The sequence below is a fragment of the Triticum aestivum genome, chromosome 7D (genome assembly GCF_018294505.1).
Source record: "Triticum aestivum cultivar Chinese Spring chromosome 7D, IWGSC CS RefSeq v2.1, whole genome shotgun sequence".
Taxonomy (NCBI): Eukaryota; Viridiplantae; Streptophyta; class Magnoliopsida; order Poales; family Poaceae; genus Triticum; species Triticum aestivum.
Window position 1 is genome coordinate 404253566 of NC_057814.1, and position 19148 is coordinate 404272713.

The 19148-nt window shown below is 47.7% G+C and overlaps 1 protein-coding gene across 1 annotated transcript; it reads left to right on the top strand.

Moving 5' to 3' along the window:
- Nucleotides 1-365: 365 nt before the first annotated feature.
- On the top strand, nt 366-11065 carry LOC123166394 (uncharacterized). The gene is made up of 10 exons (XM_044584193.1): nt 366-1433; nt 1762-2046; nt 2145-2462; nt 2629-2856; nt 5389-5489; nt 5603-5690; nt 6087-6545; nt 6821-7017; nt 7961-10774; nt 10865-11065. The coding sequence occupies exons 1-9, from the start codon at nt 885-887 to the stop codon at nt 9717-9719; spliced, it is 3984 nt and encodes a 1327-aa protein (XP_044440128.1). The 5' UTR covers nt 366-884; the 3' UTR covers nt 9720-10774; nt 10865-11065.
- Nucleotides 11066-19148: the final 8083 nt, after the last annotated feature.

Sequence of the window (19148 nt, forward strand, 5' to 3'; positions counted from 1 at the left end):
ATACAGCTTGTCACTCCTTTTATTCACAGCTAGTACCACTAATTTATCATATCTCTAACCACGCCCTCTTCACCATAATTGTACGTGTGCTATTCATCTGTTGACTTCTTCTAATTTCCTGCCAATGTTTTTGGATGCTTTTGACACGGCCAAGTTTGACAAAACCAGAGGGAATCAAAGATCACATGGCTAAGCAATTGAATAGAGATTCGAGTTTCCCGATTTTCCAAAAACTGTCTGCGCCCTTGATTCCCAATTTCTTTCTTCATATAAAAATAAAAGTAAAACAGGAACTAACGTCTCCTTCTCTCCCTCTCGCTGACAATTTCTCTCTCTCTCTCTCTCTCTCTCTCTCTGCCCTCTCCCTTTTTTTCACCAACCAAAAAGGAGAAGGGAAGGGAAGCAGAAGACCGGGTACTTGCAACAGACCAAACAAAAGGACCCAAGAAAAAGGCCAGCACTCAGGAAGGAGAGAGGGAGGGAGGGAGATCTGCGGGGCGACGCGTTGCGGTTTTCCGGCGGCAAGGTTCGATTTTGATCCCAGCCCACCCCGGATTCCCCGCCCCGGTTCGTCCCTGCCCAACTCGCGCCGCTTCCACTCAAGTGCTCCAAGAAGATCCCGATTTCCGTTGCAGTTGTGGAGTCCCAGTTCCAGTGGTCGTTGCCGCCGGTTCCTGGCCACGCGCTCCCTGATTCGGAAGTTGCTGGAGCGGAGGGGGACTTCCTCCGGCTCCCGAGTGTCTGCCTTCTGATTTGGATCTGCGGAGGAGCCCGGATTGGCGCTCCAACTTGGGGAGCAATGAGGGCCTGATGCGGGAGAAAGTTTCTTCAAGTCGTCGTCTTGATTCTCTTGGAGTAGGGTTTCCTGCCGGGATCCTTATCCCATGGGATGCGTCAGTTCGAAGCAATTCCATGGCGGCGACGAGTGTGGCGGCGAGGGGAAGCCTCGCCGCCGCCCATCCAGCAACTCGCTGAGGCGTCTGGTTAGTTACAACTCCAGCAAGAGGCACGAGGACTTGGAGGAGGATGAAGAAGAAGGGGGAGTTGTGGCAGCCACGTCCTCCAGCGTGGGGCACCGTGTTGCCAAAGATGCCAGCACGGCCAGGCTGATTCGGAAGCCCCCTGCGCCGGTGGTCGATGCAGTGGTGCCGCTGCCAGAGGAAGTGGCCGCAACCGCCGCTAGCGTTGTCGATGTGGAGAGGGCGGTTGCTGCCCCTGTGAATCGCAGGCGTGCTCCAAATGGCGTCGCAGAGCAAGAACCAAGGAGTGGTGGCATCAGGGGTGAGGTGAAGCCAAGGATCATAGATGTGCCGAATGGAGTGGTGGGGGAGCATGTGGCGGCTGGCTGGCCGAGGTGGCTTACGGAGGTGGCAACAGAGGCGGTCCGTGGGTGGCAGCCTCGCAAGGCAGAGTCCTTCGAGAAGTTGGACAAGGTTCATCCTTACCACAAATTTATCATCTTGTTTCTCTTTCAAGACCTTCATTAGCCATCTATGTTCTGAATTGTGTTTGGGTGTGATTTAGTGTGAATGTTTCAAAGCGCTTGAACATTTTCCAATGGCATAGGACATTCTGTCAGTTGCAATAGTGTAAATACATCTAGATCCCATAAGCTTTGTCGTGGTGCAGTTAGAAAAATAGAGCCCACACTCAGCTCCTAGTCCTTTAAAGCAATCTGATTGATTAGAATTGAAACTACTATAGGACTGCTGATTCTGCGCTACTACGCTTTTTCTCACCCTTGCCTTTTAAATATTTCAGATAGGGCAAGGTACCTACAGCAGCGTTTACAAAGCACGCGATCTTGAGAATGGAAAAATTGTGGCACTTAAGAAAGTTCGATTTGCCAATATGGATCCTGAGAGTGTTCGATTTATGGCGAGGGAAATTCACATCTTAAGAAGACTTGATAATCCAAATGTTATTAAGCTCGAAGGTTTGGTGACATCACGCATGTCTAGTAGCTTGTATCTCGTGTTCGAATACATGGAGCATGATCTTGCAGGACTTGCTGCTACACCTGGCATAAAATTCACAGAGGCTCAGGTTTTCCTTCTGGACATTTTCTTTGATCTCCATTCAAAGGTTTTCTATTGTGCCTTTAGTTTTCATTCCGTGCTGACTTCGGAAAATGACCTATTCAGGTCAAGTGTTACATGCACCAACTACTGTCTGGACTTGGTCACTGTCATAGTCGTGGTGTTTTGCATCGGGATATAAAGGGTGCTAATCTTCTGCTTGACAATAATGGTGCCCTCAAAATAGCAGATTTTGGTCTAGCTACATTCTTTAATCCGAACCAAAAGCAGAATTTGACAAGTCGTGTTGTAACTTTATGGTACCGGCCCCCGGAACTTTTGTTGGGTGCTACTAACTATGGTGCCACGGTTGATCTCTGGAGTGCTGGTTGCATCCTTGCGGAATTGCTGTCAGGGAAGCCTATCATGCCAGGACGAACTGAGGTACTGTTTGACTACTGCCGCAGTCATAATTTGCTCAAACTCAAGACTGTTGCTTCTTTGGATTAATCCTACTTGTGTACTTACGTTAGTCTTGAATAGTTCTGTGAATCTATGTCGTTAACTTTATGACACTTAAGGTCAATTTTTGTTGTCTAAACTCTTTCAGGTGGAACAGTTGCACAAAATATTCAAGCTTTGTGGTTCACCATCAGAGGAGTTCTGGGCTAATTTGAAGTTATCGCGTGCTACCATCTTCAAACCACAACATCCGTATCGTCGTTGTGTGAATGATGTATATAAGGACTTCCCTCCTTCAGCTTTGGCACTTCTGGATCGTTTACTTGCTGTAGAACCTGATAATAGGGGTACTGCGGCGTCTGCCCTTGAAAGTGAAGTAAGTTCTGGCTGCCCTTACATTCATTTGATCCATTATATGGCTGCTGTATTGCCTGTCATAAAGAGAATCTATGGTCAGATGTGTCTAAAATGTTAGCTAAAAGTGCTTTATGTCCCTGCAATCGCATATAAACATAATTGGCGTGCCATTTGGTGGATCTGAAAATAGTGAGTTTTACACATTTACAACTAGTACAACCTCATACTTGCATTCTACCTCTACTTTTCAGGGTTGCTGACTTTTGCTACTCTCCTGTTAGATGTACATTTGTCATGCAGCTCTGTTTCTGATTCGGTCAACACCCATTAGCACCTTTTGAGGGTTGCACAATGCCCATAAGCACCGTTTGATGGTCCCACATGTCATATTCTTCCTCCTGGCTCTTCCTATTCGATATCTCCTCTGATTCGTCTCTCCCATCAGCCTAGATGCAGTAGTGAACCTCCCTTGCCAGTTGCTACAGGATGACACCATGGTGGCCTCCATGCAGCACCTTGGAATGGAATTGCTGAACTTAGGGCACCTACCCCATTTGGAAAAGGACCATCAAGAATACATGTTAAGTATAAGTTGCATGCCAATTTAGAAGCCATCTTGAGCAGCAATAATTATAGGCAAAAAGTTTTATAGTTAAACAAAACAAATGACCATATCTTGGTCTCTCTCTCTCTTCTGTACAATCAATCAAGCAGATCATGCATAGGGTCATGCCTGCTGCTGTCGCTCAGCCTCCTCCGCGTCAGACGTGGCCTCCAAGTTCACCTCGTCGTGTTGGACGCAGTCAGCTGGCAAGGCGGCCCAAACACCGACGCAAGCTTTGTCACACTTGAGCTCCCAGTCCCTGTTGTTTGCAGGGATGAGGCTCAGCTCGACTCTTTGAGCTGGAGGGCCGTCCGGATCTTGCCAGTTGGCCCCATATGGTGATTGTGTGCTTTGGTGGGAACATGAGCCCAATGTTGACACGAGCTGGACATGCCGGCCACAAGGTGGAGGTTGCGGAAGAGAGGGATGAAATGCCAGATCTCTGTAGTGGAGAGAGGGGATGGAGGAGGTAAAGTGGCTTAGAAGGAAGAAGCATCGGACAGAATGTCCATGGGCATTTTGGTCCTTTAATATCTCACTAAACTGCAAGGTGGATGGAAAAGGAGCAGTGGCAACTGCAAATAAGGTTAACAGAAGAGTGAATAGTGAGTAGCTCTAAGTGGTTGTTTGGATAAGTAGGATTATAGGAACAAGTATACACAAAACCTTGTTTGGATGATAAAACATGTTTAAACACGAGGCTGCGCCGTCGCCGCCCTGTAAGAGATGAACGCGTCCAGTTTCGACGCCGGCACTCTCGTCGTACTTCCTGGATGGGGTCCATCATTGTCGCGGCCGAAGAGAGAGTAGCGCTGCAGCTGCTGGGTTGGTTGACATCATCGCCGGTGATGGTTCCTTGGGCAGCGGTGAAGGTGAGGACCGACGAAGATGCACTGTTGTGGCCTCGAGGAAGCCAGCCTGCTCGAGCACGAGATCATGTTAACAGCCGAATTACTACTAGAACGTGAATTCATCATCATCAAAAGCAATCTGAATGCTCGCACGTGAATTTTTTGCATGAGTGACAGTAATGAGAATGACCAATCATTCAAGAACAAGAACGAGCATACAAGGAATCTGTTGCTGCCACACAAAATCAAGATCAAATTTATAAGAGACCGCCGTCCGCGAGGAAGACGCGAGAGGAGTGCCCGCTCGAGTAGGATCAGTGGTCGACTGTGATGGCGAGTTGGTGTCGGCCGCTGGTGACGCGGGATGAGGGCTTGCCGGGGAAGGACCGATGGTCGACGGCGATGACGATGGTCCGACGATGGCGACGGCCGCGAGCGACGCGAGATCAGTTGTCGTTGGGGTAGGACCAGTGGTCGACGATGACGGCGGCGGCCGGCGGCAACGGCGAGGGCCGCGGGTGGTGCGGTATGCGTTGATGAGTTGTTGCTGGGAAAGGACTCGACGGCGACGGCAACATGCAGGCCAGCTGCGCTGTATGCCGGTCGCGTGCGGCGGGTGATGAACTTGTTTATAGAAAAACGTCTAATTGTCGTTTTTCCATAAACTCAGTTTTTCAGTTTTAGTAAAACCAAGATTTACTTATCCTTGGATTTGTTATGTTAACCAAACATAGTTTTAGTTTGTTGTAACCGAAAACGAGTGTAGGCCAAACTGGTTTTGTAAAATCCCAGTATCCAAACAACCCCTAAAAAGTAATGGCAGGATACAAGTATAGAGTTGTGGCAAATGTGAATAAGTCCCCTGAAAATATGGACTTCTGTGTTATTTTCAGCTCATATATTGTGAATTTGAGACACTGATTTTAAAAGTGAACAATATCTTTTGATCTTAATATTAAAACTTAAGAGATGCTATTTTATATTAGCCTTTTCACTTTATGGGATTAGTTGATAACTGATTTGGTTGCCTCTGTATATCTGAAGTGACCGCCCTTAACTTCTGGTTTGTAATCTGTACTTGTACATTATACAACAGTTCTTTACAACAAAGCCTTATGCTTGTGATCCATCAAGTCTGCCGAAATATCCTCCAAGTAAGGAATACGATGCTAAGCTTCGAGATGAAGAAGCTAGGAGGTAATATTCTCTATAGAACCTAAGACAAATATTATGCTATCTGCAATTTCGCCAGATGGGTTTTATCGTTGGCATTTCTGTATTTAACTAATTATATCCGTTTTGGTCCACAGGCAAAGAGCAGCTGCAGCCAAAGGACATGAATCTGAAACTGGACGCAGGAAGCAACTTGCAGCACAAAATGGCACTATCGATTTACAGGTATTGCAGAATTAATCCGATCTTAGTATAGTCTGATAATTGTCATACCAAGGGTCTCCTGAGTGATTTTTTTTCTGGTGCCACAATCTGCACTTTTGAGCTTTGAAACATGCCATTCAATACTCGATGCTAGCAGTTCGGTGAATGCATTATATACATGATTCATTATTGGGATGTAATGCAATTGCTTCTCTATTTGTCTGGAAGTTAATTTACACAACTGTTTTATTGTAACCAACTAACCATGCAGCAACCAATCTGTAATGCACACACATTGTTCCAGCTCCAGAGGCAACTATACTGTATATATGACAACTAATCTGATGTCATACTGCTACATATAAACAGTTCGCCGTTTCATATTACTCAAATCTCTCTTGTTTCATGGCTTTGCAGCAACGGCGAGTTCCGGTTAATCCTAAAAGCAGTAGTAATAAGTTTACTCCAAAGGAGGATGGTGTTACCGGCTTTCCAATGGATCCTCTGGTAGTAGACAATGGTCATGCTCGCCATGTTCCTTTGATGAATGCTGGTCGTTCATCCTCCACTTTGGGTCGATCAAGTGGCACAGATCCAAACGGCCAGAGATTCTACACCTCTCAGATTGCTGCTGCTGAGATGTCTAACCCATCTACTGCAACTGGGCAGCGAGGCAATACTGGTAAGCTGTCTAACCTTGGGGACAGCGCCAGGAAACAGTATTTAAGAGAGCATCGGTCGAGTTCAAGATACAGTCAACTCGCTGCTGCCGACCAGTCTGACAAACCCAAATGGTCGCAATCGCATCAATTCCAAGAAAGGCCGTCATCTTCCCATCGGAAGGATGAAGTGGTGGCAGATAAGGAGCCTACGGGGGTGAGTTACTTAATTCTTCTAATTAGCTTTAGCTGGTCTACATTCCTAACATTTGTAGAGAGCAAAGCAAAGCATGACCCTAGCCTTTAAGAGCCGTGGTCAGTTTCAATAAAATCCGAAAAATCCATACATTAGCATTTCTGGTTGGTTCTTATTGGGTCTAGACTTCGTAGTGGATGTTCTGCAAATAATGTGGCTGATAATTTCCCGTCTATATATTCTTTTCAGTCAGTAGTGTAACATGCTGATAATTTCTCGCCTATATATTCATTCAGGTGAATGGCACAAGGAAGAACCGAATCCAGTACTCAGGACCATTGATGCCTCCTGGGGTAAACATGGAAGAGATCCTTAAAGAGCACGAGCGGCAGATCCAGCAAGCCGTGCGAAGGGCTCGTCTGGACAAGGGAAAGGGCAAGCACGCCGAGAGAGACCAGTCGGAGTCTCTGCTCTATGCTGCCCATAATGGCAGGTCATAGCGCCGCGAAGCTCGGCTGGTGTTGTTGATGGCTTCGGCAATGGAAAGTAGTGTATGATCCCCTTATTTTTTACGCCCCGTCGAGCGGAGAGGTTTGTTCTGCCGGCAGCTCCCACACCATTGCGCCAGTGGACTGGTGGTTCCTGGCAGCAAGAAGAAGAAGAAGGCCTGCTCTTGCTCATGTAGAGATTTTCGCCAAGTTTAGCAAGAAAGATATTCGCTGGAAAAATTTGTTGCCCACACAGTCACCAATTGTATATCTCAGAGATGAGTACCCACCCTCTTTTGAGGATTGATGATTCTTACACCTGTGTTTTGGTAGGTGCCAAGAGAAATATAATCAAATTATACTTCTGTGTCTGCTGCCTCTCTCTCTCTCCCTTCCATTGTCTTGCCTTTCAATTCAGTTTAAAAAAAAAATCAATACGAGGACGAAATCTTTCGCGACAATTTTGCGTGCTGTCTGGGCGGGTAATCCGGGACGTTGGATGCGAATCGGACGTTCCAAAATAAGCGACCGATTTCTCTTGGCGTGCACTCATGGTAAACCCCGGACGAAACATTGGCGCGCCCAGACGCCGAGAGCCTCCCCCTACCATTAGCCTTTCGCTCCCCACCAGCTTCGCCGCGCCGCCGCCGCGGTGTGATGCGACGGCGAGGGCGGTGGCCGTTTGATGCGCCCTTCTCCCACCACCACCGCCGCCGCCGCCTCGCTCTCCAGGCAGCAACTCCTCCGCATCCAGCGCTGCCTCCCACCCGTTTGGAGAAACGCCGCACCTGCCCAAGAACCGCCGCCGCCCGCCTCGTCCTTCTCCCCCTCCTCCCTCTCGTCCATTCTCCTCTCCTGTGCCGCGCACCGCGCGCTCCGCCCCGGCGAGCAGGTGCACGCGCGCGCCGTCACGCTCGGCCTGCCCGCGCACCCTTCCGTCCTCCCCAGGATCGCCTCCTTGTACATAGCCGTCGGCGGCATCCCGGCCGCGCGTTCCGCCGTCGAGCAGGCGGCTGGGAAGGCGCGAGCTTTCCCCTGGAACCTGCTCATATGGAGCTACGCCGGCGACAGGCTGTGGAAAGACGTGGTCATGGCGTATGACAGGATGCTGGCGCTGGGCGTGGACGCCGACAGGTACACGTATCCGTCTCTGCTGCGCGCTTGCGGCGAGCTCGGAGAGGTCACCATTGGCCGCAAGATTGACCACCGTATTCGGAGGAGTAGATATGATCTGGACATGTATGTCTGGAACGCTTTGGTCGGGATGTATGTCAAGTGCGGGGAGCTAGAGGATGCGCAGAGGGTGTTTGATGAAATGTCTGTCAGGGATGTTGTCAGCTGGAACACAATGGTGTCTGGCTATGCATCGGCGGGGATGTGGGCCGAGGCGTTTCAGCTGCTTCAGCGGGTTCCTGGGGCAAACATCGTGACGTGGAATGCAGTTGCAGCAGGGAATTTGAAGGCAGGGAACTATGATGAAGTGATCAGGTTGTTGTCTCAGATGAGGAATCGCCACGGGCCAGGGGTGGACTCTGTGAGCGTGCTGATTGGCCTCAAGGCGTGTGCTAAGAGTGGGTATCTGAGGATTGGCAGGGAGTTGCATGGGGTGGCTGTTCGTCTATACTTTGAAAGGCTCGAGTGTGTGGTAAACTCGTTGATAACAATGTATTCAAGATGCAGGATGATGAGCTCTGCTGTACTTCTGTTTACAATGTGCTCAATTCGGAGCATCACAGCTTGGAATTCATTGTTAGCAGGATTTGCATTCATGGACCAGGTTGAGGAAGCTTCTTTGCTCTTTAGAGAGATGATTGGCTCAGGGGTCTGTCCAAATGATGTTACTGTCTTGACAATGCTCTCCCTTGTTGCACGGTTTGGACACCTCTGTCATGGAAGGGAGCTGCACTGCTACATCCTTAGACATGGATTGGGTGGTTCTAAATTATTGCAAAACTCACTTGTCGACATGTACTCAAAGTCTAGACACATGAGAGCTTCACGGATAGTATTTGATCGGATGGAATGTCGAGACAAGCATGCCTACACTTCATTGATTTTGGGATATGGAATGCAAAGAGAGGGCCATCTATCACTGAAGCTCTTTGATGAAATGATCGCCAACAGTATAGAGCCCGACCATGTAACCATGGTTGCTGTTCTTTCAGCATGTAGCTACTCTGGACTGGTCACTCAAGGGCAGCTACTATTTGCCAAGATGTTTGCTGTGTTTGGCATTGCACCCAGAGTGGAGCATTTTTCTTGCATGGTTGATTTGTACAGCCGTGAAGGTTTGCTGAAGGTGTCCGAGGAGATAATTGACAAGATGCCGTTCCAGCCAACTGCTGCAATGTTAGCGACTCTTATTGAGGCTTGCCTGATCCATGGTAATACAGAAATTGGCAAACGAACTGCAAAGAAGCTGCTGGCAATGAGGACAGACAATCCTGGCCACTACAAATTGATCTCAAACACGTATATATCAGCAAAATGTTGGCCAGAGCTAGCTAAAGTTAGATCATTGATGAGTATGATGGATTTAACTATGGTTCCAAGCCATTCCTTGCTAGAATCAGAATATGACATATGCCTAGTTGAGCAAGATGATGGCTTAAATCATGGTGCATATTGTGACTTGTCTGACCGCATAACGGATACTGATTCGTCTAGTTGTGAGGAAGTGAAAAGCAGTGAAGCTTTCGGTGGATAATAGTTGGTTCTTCTTGGACCATCTTCCTGTTAAGGCCAAGGTTTCCAGAGGTAACATATTGATTTACAAACTGATACTACCACATCTTATGACATAGAATTTTTTTTTTGCATGCATGCTCACATTGAACTACTAGCTGGAAATTATTTTTGCATGCCGTATTAACGCACTGGGCATTTGTATCTCTTTTCCCAGCTTGAAACACTACAATGACCGTATATTTGGAATTTTAGTTGACTCCCTTATTTGGGGAGTGATCTGCAAAGAAGCTGATGACAATGAGGACAAACAATACCGATCACTAAAAATTGACCTCAAACACTTATACATTAGCAAACTTTTTGCCAGAGCCATCTTAAAGTTAGAGCATTAATCAGTATGTTGAAGCCAATTATGGTCCCAAGTCATTCCTTGCTAGAACCGGAATTTGATATATGCCCTAGCTGAGCAAGATGATTGCTTAAGCATGGTATGCATCGTGGCTTGTTTGACCACATTACAGGTACTGATCCCTCTATTAGAGAGGAAATGAAGTGCAGTGAAGCTTTTGGTGGATGCTCTTCTCAGACCATGTTAACTTCTTAAAGATTTTGCGATGGTATGCTTTCTTCATAGGCTCCAGTCACCCTAGAAGTAATGTCATGAACTGTAAGCCATGCGGTGATTTAAGAGTTGGTGAAGCTGTAAAATGTATTATATATGGGAAGGAGGCTTCCAGCCTATGATGGTCGGAAGAGCATATACATGGCTGATCCATTGTCATTTACTAAAGAAAATATCACATCACTTGATGAAGATGATGATTCTGATTTGGAGAGGTCTGCCCTTGAGACTTGCACATCAACATCATTTGATGGGTAGGGAGAAGCATAATATATTGACAGTACTGATGGTCTTTTCTATGATCTAGGAGTCAGCGAACTGCAAAGGCAGTGATTAAGTTCGCTGCAACAGCTGATCTGCACCGTCTTGAGCAAATTTTAGCTGGAGGAGGTAGGGGATCAAAAAGCCTTGGAAGGTCTTGATATTGTCCTGCATTAGCTGCCAGCAGCAAGGTAAAGTGAATCTCTAGGTATCATAGAATAGGACAAATCAAGTGAATCGCTTGATATTGTAGTGATGATTTCCATCCCATTATTTTGCAGGCACACACCGTTTGGTTGATCCCTTTTCTTGCCTAACCTGGAGAGGATACGAGGTGAAGGATTAGAAATCTGTGTGGGTTTAATCAGATCATTCCGTCCTACTAAAATAGGCCTTGTCAGTATATGCTGTAAAAAATTCAAAGTTTCCCTTGGGTATGTATGTATGCAATACACTGTGAAGCCAGGGAGCCTGCAATGAAATTGCTGCATTTTCATACGCACACAAATGTTGTTCCTATGGCCGTACATTCTGACCGATATCCCTAATTTTAACAAGCTAATAATCCCACTTCATTTGACAAAAGCAACCTAAATACCACTCCCTCCGTCCCAAAATTCTTGTCTTAGATTTGTCTAGATACGGATGTATCAAGTCACATGGGATGGAGGGAGTATTTTGTGTTCTCAGAATCAGAATGGTTCCGGCTCCTCTTACAAAGGTATTATAGGATTCTGCTTTGGAGCTTGTTCTTTGGTCTATGCATACACGTCCAAACTGGGAATTTATAATCTGATAATAACTGAAGCCAATCGGACAGATATATCAGGTTCTGAACTATTGGAAACTCTCCTACGAGGTCCGCAGGGAGTGATGCCGGGTACTGATGCAACATGGGTAAGAGAAACAATTACGGTGACATGCTGGTACCTTTTGTGGCTTCGGCGCCAGATTACTGATGAAGGAATAGTTCACCACCTGGGACGCAGCGCTACTTCTATCCTGGCCACTACAGCAAATGCAGCGAGACTGAAAAAGGTTAGTGGGACTGTTATGACCCGGCAGACCTGTGCCTGTGGGAGGCCCACCGGGCAGGTTTAGTTAGGGGCTTAGCCCACAAGTTATCTTATTTTTATTCACGGCATGGTTATATAAACAAGCTGTAAAACTCTTTTGAAGATTAAGCAATAAAACAATTCTATTGCCCGGCTCTCAGAGGAGCCGGAACCCTAAACCCTAGCCGCGCCTCTCATCGCCGCCGCCTCTTCTTCAGCGCGCCACGACGCCCCGCCGCCGGCAGCCGCGCTCAAGCCCTCGTCAACCTCCCTCCTTTCCGTACAACCTCCGCCCTAGACTTGGTAGGGCCCTAGCTATTACCAATTTTGTCGTGGAATTGTTACGGCAGATGTCCTAGCAGAAGGACTTAGTCGTGGAGCCATCGCAATTAGGTTAGCTTAAAGGGGTTAAACGGGACAAAGGACACAGGAGTTTATACTGCTTCGGCCCCTTGATGTGAAGGTAAAGGCCTAGTCCAGTTTGAGATGGTATTGCTTGGGTTTCGATTACCAGGGAGCGAATACGCTTGACCTAGTCCTCGATCTGTTGTTTCTTGTCCCTAAACCGCCGCCGGGTCGTCCCTTTATATACACAGGTTGACGCCCAGCGGCTCATGGAGTCCCGGCCGGCTTATACAACGTGTCCGACTCGATGACTAACTACTCATGCCTTACAATACAAGCCACACATATACGGCGGTTTACACCTATGGGCCTTAAGTCGCCTTTGGGCTTCGGGCCCTTAGCAAATCTCATGAACCGCCATCTTCAACATCTTTATGGGCTTCGTCTTGATGAACCGCCATTGGTATAACCCGGCCCCTCCTAGGCGGGTCATACCCAATAGTTATATCCCCAACATTAGGCCCCAGGTTGATTTGAACTTGTTCATGTCTGTGACGCACCCGATTCAATCGTACACTAATCATGCACGCAAGCGTGTACGATCAAGATTAGGGACTCACGGGAAAATATCACAACACAACTCTAAAAACATAAATAAGTCATACAAGCATCATAATACAAGCCAGGGGCCTCGAGGGCTCGAATACAAGTGCTCGATCATAGACGAGTCAACGAAAGCAACAATATCTGAGTACAGACATAAGTTAAACAAGGTGCCATAAGATGGCTAGCACAAACTGGGATACAGATCGAAAGAGGCGCAGGCCTCCTGCCCGGGATCCTCCTAAACTACTCCTGGTTGTCGTCAGCGGCCTGCACGTAGTAGTAGGCACCTCCGGTGTAGTAGGAGTCGTCGTCGACGGTGGCGTCTGGCTCCTGGGCTCCAGCATCTGGTTGCGACAACCAGGAAGAAAGGAAAGGGGGAAAAAGGGGGAGAAAAGCAACCGTGAGTACTCATCCAAAGTACTCGCAAGCAAGGATCTACACTACTTATGCATGGGTATTTGTGTAAAGGGGCAATATCGGTGGACTGAACTGCAGAATGCCAGAATAAGAGGGGATAGCTAATCCTATCGAAGACTACGCTTCTGGAAGCCTCCATCTTGCAGCATGTAGAAGAGAGTAGATGATAAGTGTTGGAAATATGCCCTAGAGGCAATAATAAAATGGTTATTATTATATTTCCTTGTTCATGATAATTGTCTATTGCTCATGCTATAATTGTGTTATCCGGAAATCGTAATACATGTGTGAACACATAGACCATAACATGTCCCTAGTGAGCCTCTAGTTGACTAGCTCGTTGATCAATAGATGGTTACGGTTTCCTGACCATGGACATTGGATGTCATTGATAACGGGATCACATCATTAGAAGAATGATGTGATGGACAAGACCCAATCCTAAGCATAGCACTAGATCGTGTAATTCGTTTGCTGAAGCTTTTCTAATGTCAAGTATCATTTCCTTAGACCATGAGATCGTGCAACTCCCGGATACCGTAGGAATGCTTTGGGTGTACCAAACGTCACAACGTAACTGGGTGGCTATAAAGGTGCACTATAGGTATCTCCGTAAGTGTCTGTTGGGTTGGCTCGGATCGAGACTGGGATTTGTCACTCCATATGACGGAGAGGTATCTCTGGGCCCACTCGGCATTGCATCATCATAATGAGCTCAATGTGACTAAGTAGTTAGTCACGAGATCATGCATTACGGAACGAGTAAAGTGACTTGCCGGTAACGAGATTGAACGAGGTATTGGGATACCGACGATCGAATCTCGGGCAAGTAACGTACCGATTGACAAAGGGAATTGTATACGGGATTACTTGAATCCTCGACATCGTGGTTCATCCGATGAGATCATCGAGGAGCATGTGGGAGCCAACATGGGTATCCAGATCCCGCTGTTGGTTATTGACCGGAGAGTCGTCTCGGTCATGTTTGCGTGTCTCCCGAACCCGTAGGGTCTACACACTTAAGGTTCGGTAACGCTAGGGTTGTAGAGATATTAGTATGCGGTAACCCGAAAGTTGTTCGGAGTCCCGGATGAGATCCCGGACATCACGAGGAGTTCCGGAATGGTCCGGAGGTGAAGATTTGTATATAGGAAGTCCAGTTTCGGGGTCACCGGTATTGTACCGGGACCACCGGAAGGGTCCCGGGGGTCCACCGGGTGGGGCCACCTATCCCGGAGGGCCCCATGGGCTGAAGTGGGAAGGGAACCAGCCCCTGGTGGGCTGGTGCGCCCCCCATGGGCCTCCCCCTGCGCCTAGGGTTGGAAACCCTGGGGGTGGGGGGCGCCCCACCTGACTTGGGGGGCAAGTCCCCCCTTGGCCGCCCCCTCCCCCTTGAGATGGGATCTCCAGGGGCCGGCGCCCGCCAGGGCCCCTATATAAGGGGGGGGGAGGGCTGCGCAACCAAGCCCCTGGCGCCTCCCTCTCCCCCCGTAACACGTCTCCCTCTCGCTGAGCTTGGCGAAGCCCTGCCGAGATCCCCGCTGCTTCCACCACCACGCCGTCGTGCTGCTGGATCTCCATCAACCTCTCCTTCCCCCTTGTTGGATCAAGAAGGAGGAGACGTCTCTCCCAACCATACGTGTGTTGAACGCGGAGGTGCCGTCCGTTCGGCGCTAGGATCATCGGTGATTTGGATCACGACGAGTACGACTCCATCAACCCCGTTCTCTTGAACGCTTCCGCTCGCGATCTACAAGGGTATGTAGATGCACTCCTCTCTCTCGTTGCTAGATGACTCCATAGATTGATCTTGGTGATGCGTAGAAAATTTTAAATTTTTGCTACGATCCCCAACAGTGGCATCATGAGCTAGGTCTATGCGTAGTTTCTATGCACGAGTAGAACACAAGTTGTTGTGGGCGTTGATTTTGTCAATTTACTTGCCGCTACTAGTCTTATCTTGATTCGGCGGCATCGTGGGATGAAGCGGCCCGGACCGACCTTACACGTACGCTTACGTGAGGCAGGTTCCACCGACTGACATGCACTAGTTGCATAAGGTGGCTAGCGGGTGTCTGTCTCTCCCACTTTAGTCGGATCGGATTCGATGAAAAGGGTCCTTATGAAGGGTAAATCGAAATTGGCATATCACGTTGTGGTTTTGGCGTAGGTAAGAATCGTTCTTGCTAGAAACCTATAGCAGCCACGCAAAAGTTTGCAACAACAATTAGAGGACGTCTAACTTGTTTTTGCAGCAAGTGTCATGTGATGTGATATGGCCAGAAGGATGTGATGAATGATATATGTGATGTATGAGATTGATCATGTTCTTGTAATATGAATCACGACTTGCATGTCGATGAGTATGACAACCGCCATGAGCCTAGGAGTTGTCTTAATTTATTTATGACCTGCGTGTCAACTGAATCGTCATGTAATTACTTTACTTTATTGCTAACCGTTAGCCATAGTAGTAGAAGTAATAATTGGCGAGACAACTTCATGAAGACACGATGATGGAGATCATGATGATGGAGATCATGGTGTCATGCCGGTGACGATGATGAACATGGCGCCCCGAAGATGGAGATCAAAAGGAGCAAAATGATATTGGCCATATCATGTCACTATTTGATTGCATGTGATGTTTATCATGTTTTACATCTTATTTGCTTAGAACGACGGTAGCATAAATAAGATGATCCCTCGCTAAAATTTCAAGAAAGTGTCCCCCCTAACTGTGCACCGTTGCGAAGGTTCGTTGTTCCGAAGCACCACGTGATGATCGGGTGTGATAGGTTCTAACGTTCGCATACAACGGGTGTAAGCCAGATTTACACACGCAATACACTTAGGTTGACTTGACGAGCCTAGCATGTACAGACATGGCCTCGGAACACAAGAGACCGAAAGGTCAAACATGAGTCGTATAGTAGATACGATCAACATGAAGATGTTCACCGTTGATGACTAGTCCGTCTCACGTGATGATCGGACACGGCCTAGTTGACTCGGATCATGTAACACTTAGATGACTAGAGGGATGTCTGTCTGAGTGGGAGTTCGTTAATAATTTGATTAGATGAACTTTATTATCATGAACTTAGTCTAAAAATCTTTACAATATGTCCTGTAGATCAAATGGCCCACTCTAATGTTGCCCTCAACTTCAACGCGTTCCTAGAGAAAACCAAGCTGAAAGACGATGGTAGCAACTACACGGACTGGGTCCGAAACCTGAGGATTATCCTCATAGCTGCCAAGAAAGCATATGTCCTTGAAGCACCGCTAGGTGATGCACCTGTTTTCCCAGCAACTCAAGACGTTCTGAACGCCTGGCAGTCGCGTAGTGATGATTACTCCCTGGTTCAGTGCGGCATGCTTTACAGCTTAGAACCGGGGCTCCAAAAGCGTTTTGAGCAGCACGGAGCATATGAGATGTTCCAAGAGCTGAAAATGGTTTTCCAAGCTCATGCCCGGGTCGAGAGATATGAAGTCTCCGACAAGTTCTACAGTTGTAAGATGGAGGAGAATAGTTCCGTCAGCGAACACATACTCAAAATGTCTGGGTTGCACAACCGCTTGTCTCAGCTGGGAGTTAATCTCCTGGATGACGCGGTCGTTGACAGAATCCTTCAGTCGCTCCCACCTAGCTACAAGAGCTTTGTGATGAACTTCAATATGCAGGGGATGGAAAAGACCATTCCTGAGGTATATTCAATGCTGAAATCAGCGGAGGTGGAGATCAAAAAGGAACATCAAGTGTTGATGGTGAATAAAACCACTAAGTTCAAGAAAGGCAAGGGTAAGAAGAACTTCAAGAAAGACGGCAAGGGAGTTGCCGCGCCCGGTAAGAAAGCTGTCGGGAAGAAGACAAAGAGTGGACCTAAGCCTGAGACTGAGTGCTTTTATTGCAAGGGAAACGGTCACTGGAAGCGGAACTGCCCCAAGTACTTAGCAGATAAGAAGGCCGGCAATACCAAAGGTATATGTGATATACATGTTATTGATGTGTACCTAACCAGTGCTCGTAGTAGCTCCTGGGTATTTGATACCGGTGCGGTTGCTCATATTTGTAACTCAAAGCAGGAGCTGCGGAATAAGCGGAGACTGGCGAAGGACGAGGTGACGATGCGCGTCGGGAATGGTTCCAAGTGTAGGGGATCGTAGCAGAAATTTAAAATTTTCTACATATCACCAAGATCAATCTATGGAGTCATCTAGCAACGAGAGAGAGGGGAGTGCATCTACATACCCTTGTAGATCGCGCGCGGAAGCGTTCAAGAGAACGGGGTTGATGGAGTCGTACTTGTCGTGATCCAAATCACCGATGATCCTAGCGCCGAACGGACGGCACCTCCGCGTTCAACACACGTACGGAGCGGGGATGTCTCCTCCTTCTTGATCCAGCAAGGGGGGAGGAGAAGTTGATGGATATCCAGCAGCACGACGGCGTGGTGGTGGAAGTAGCGGGATCCCGGCAGGGCTACGCCAAGCGCAAGCGGGGAGGAAGAGGTGTCACGGGAGGGAGGGAGGCGCCAGGGCTTGGGGTGCTGCTCCCATGTGCCTCCCCACTATATATAGGGGTGGAGGGGGCTGGTTTCTTGCCCTCCAAGTCCATTGGGGCATTGGCAAAGGTGGGGGAAAGAAATCCCATCATTTCCCTTCCCCACCGATTGTTATCCCCCCTTTTTAGGGATCTTGATCTTATCCCTTCGGGATATGATCTTATTCCTTCTAAGGTGGGATCTTGGTGCGCCTTGACCAGGGGTGTGGGGCCTTGCCCCCACTACCCACGTTCATGTGGGCCCCCATGCAGGTGGGCCCCACTTCAGAACCTTCTAGAACCTTCCCGGTACAATACCGAAAAATCCTGAACATTTTCCGGTGGCCAAAATAGGACTTCCCATATATAAATCTTTACCTCCGGACCATTCCGGAACTCCTCGTGACGTCCGGGATCTCATCCGGGACTCCGAACAACTTTCGATTAACCGCATACTAATATCTCTACAACTCTAGCGTCACCGAACCTTAAGTGTGTAGACCCTACGGGTTCGGGAGACATGCAGACATGACCGAGACGACTCTCCGGTCAATAACCAACAGCGGGATCTGGATACCCATGTTGGCTCCCACATGTTCCACGATGATCTCATCGGATGAACCACGATGTCGAGGATTCAATCAATCCCGTATACAATTCCCTTTGTCAATTTGTACGTTACTTGCCCGAGATTCGATCGTCGGTATCCCAATACCTTGTTCAATCTCGTTACCGGCAAGTCACTTTACTCATACCGTAATGCATGATCCCGTGACCAAACACTTGGTCACATTGAGCTCATTATGATGATGCATTACCGAGTGGGCCCAGAGATACCTCTCCGTCATACGGAGTGACAAATCCCAGTCTCGATTCGTGCCAACCCAACAGACACTTTTGGAGATACCCGTAGTGCACCTTTATAGCCACCCAGTTACGTTGTGACGTTTGGCACACCCAAAGCACTCCTATGGTATCCGGGAGTTGCACAATCTCATGGTCTAAGGAAATGATACTTGACATTTGGAAAAGCTCCAGCTGACGAACTACACGATCTTGTGCTATGCTTAGGATTGGGTCTTGTCCATCACATCATTCTCCTAATGATGTGATCCCGTTATCAACGACATCCAATGTCCATGGTTAGGAAACCGTAACCATCTATTGATCAACGAGCTAGTCAACTAGAGGCTCACTAGGGACATGTTGTGGTCTATGTATTCACACATGTATTACGGTTTCCGGATAACACAATTATAGCATGAAGAATAGACAATTATCATGAACAAGGAAATATAATAATAACTATTTTATTATTGCCTCTAGGGCATATTTCCAACAGTCTCCCACTTGCACTAGAGTCAATAATCTAGTTCACATTGCCATGTGATTAACACTCATAGTCCACATCGCCATGTGACTACACCCAAAGAGTTTACTAGAGTCAATAATCTAGTTCACATCATCATGTGATTAAGACTCAATGAGTTCTAGGGTTTGATCATGTTCTGCTTGTGAGAGAGGTTTTAGTCAACGGGTCTGCAACATTCAGATCCGTGTGTACTTTGCAAATCTCTATTTCATATTGTAGATGTT

Bases quoted from the DNA above. Each gene is read 5' to 3' on its own strand.
- LOC123166394 (XM_044584193.1), top strand. From the start codon at position 885: ATGGGATGCGTCAGTTCGAAGCAATTCCATGGCGGCGACGAGTGTGGC. The intron at 1,434-1,761 runs GTTCATCCTTAC...TAAATATTTCAG, and splicing joins CCTTCGAGAAGTTGGACAAG to ATAGGGCAAGGTACCTACAG. The intron at 5,490-5,602 runs GTAATATTCTCT...TTTGGTCCACAG, and splicing joins CGAGATGAAGAAGCTAGGAG to GCAAAGAGCAGCTGCAGCCA.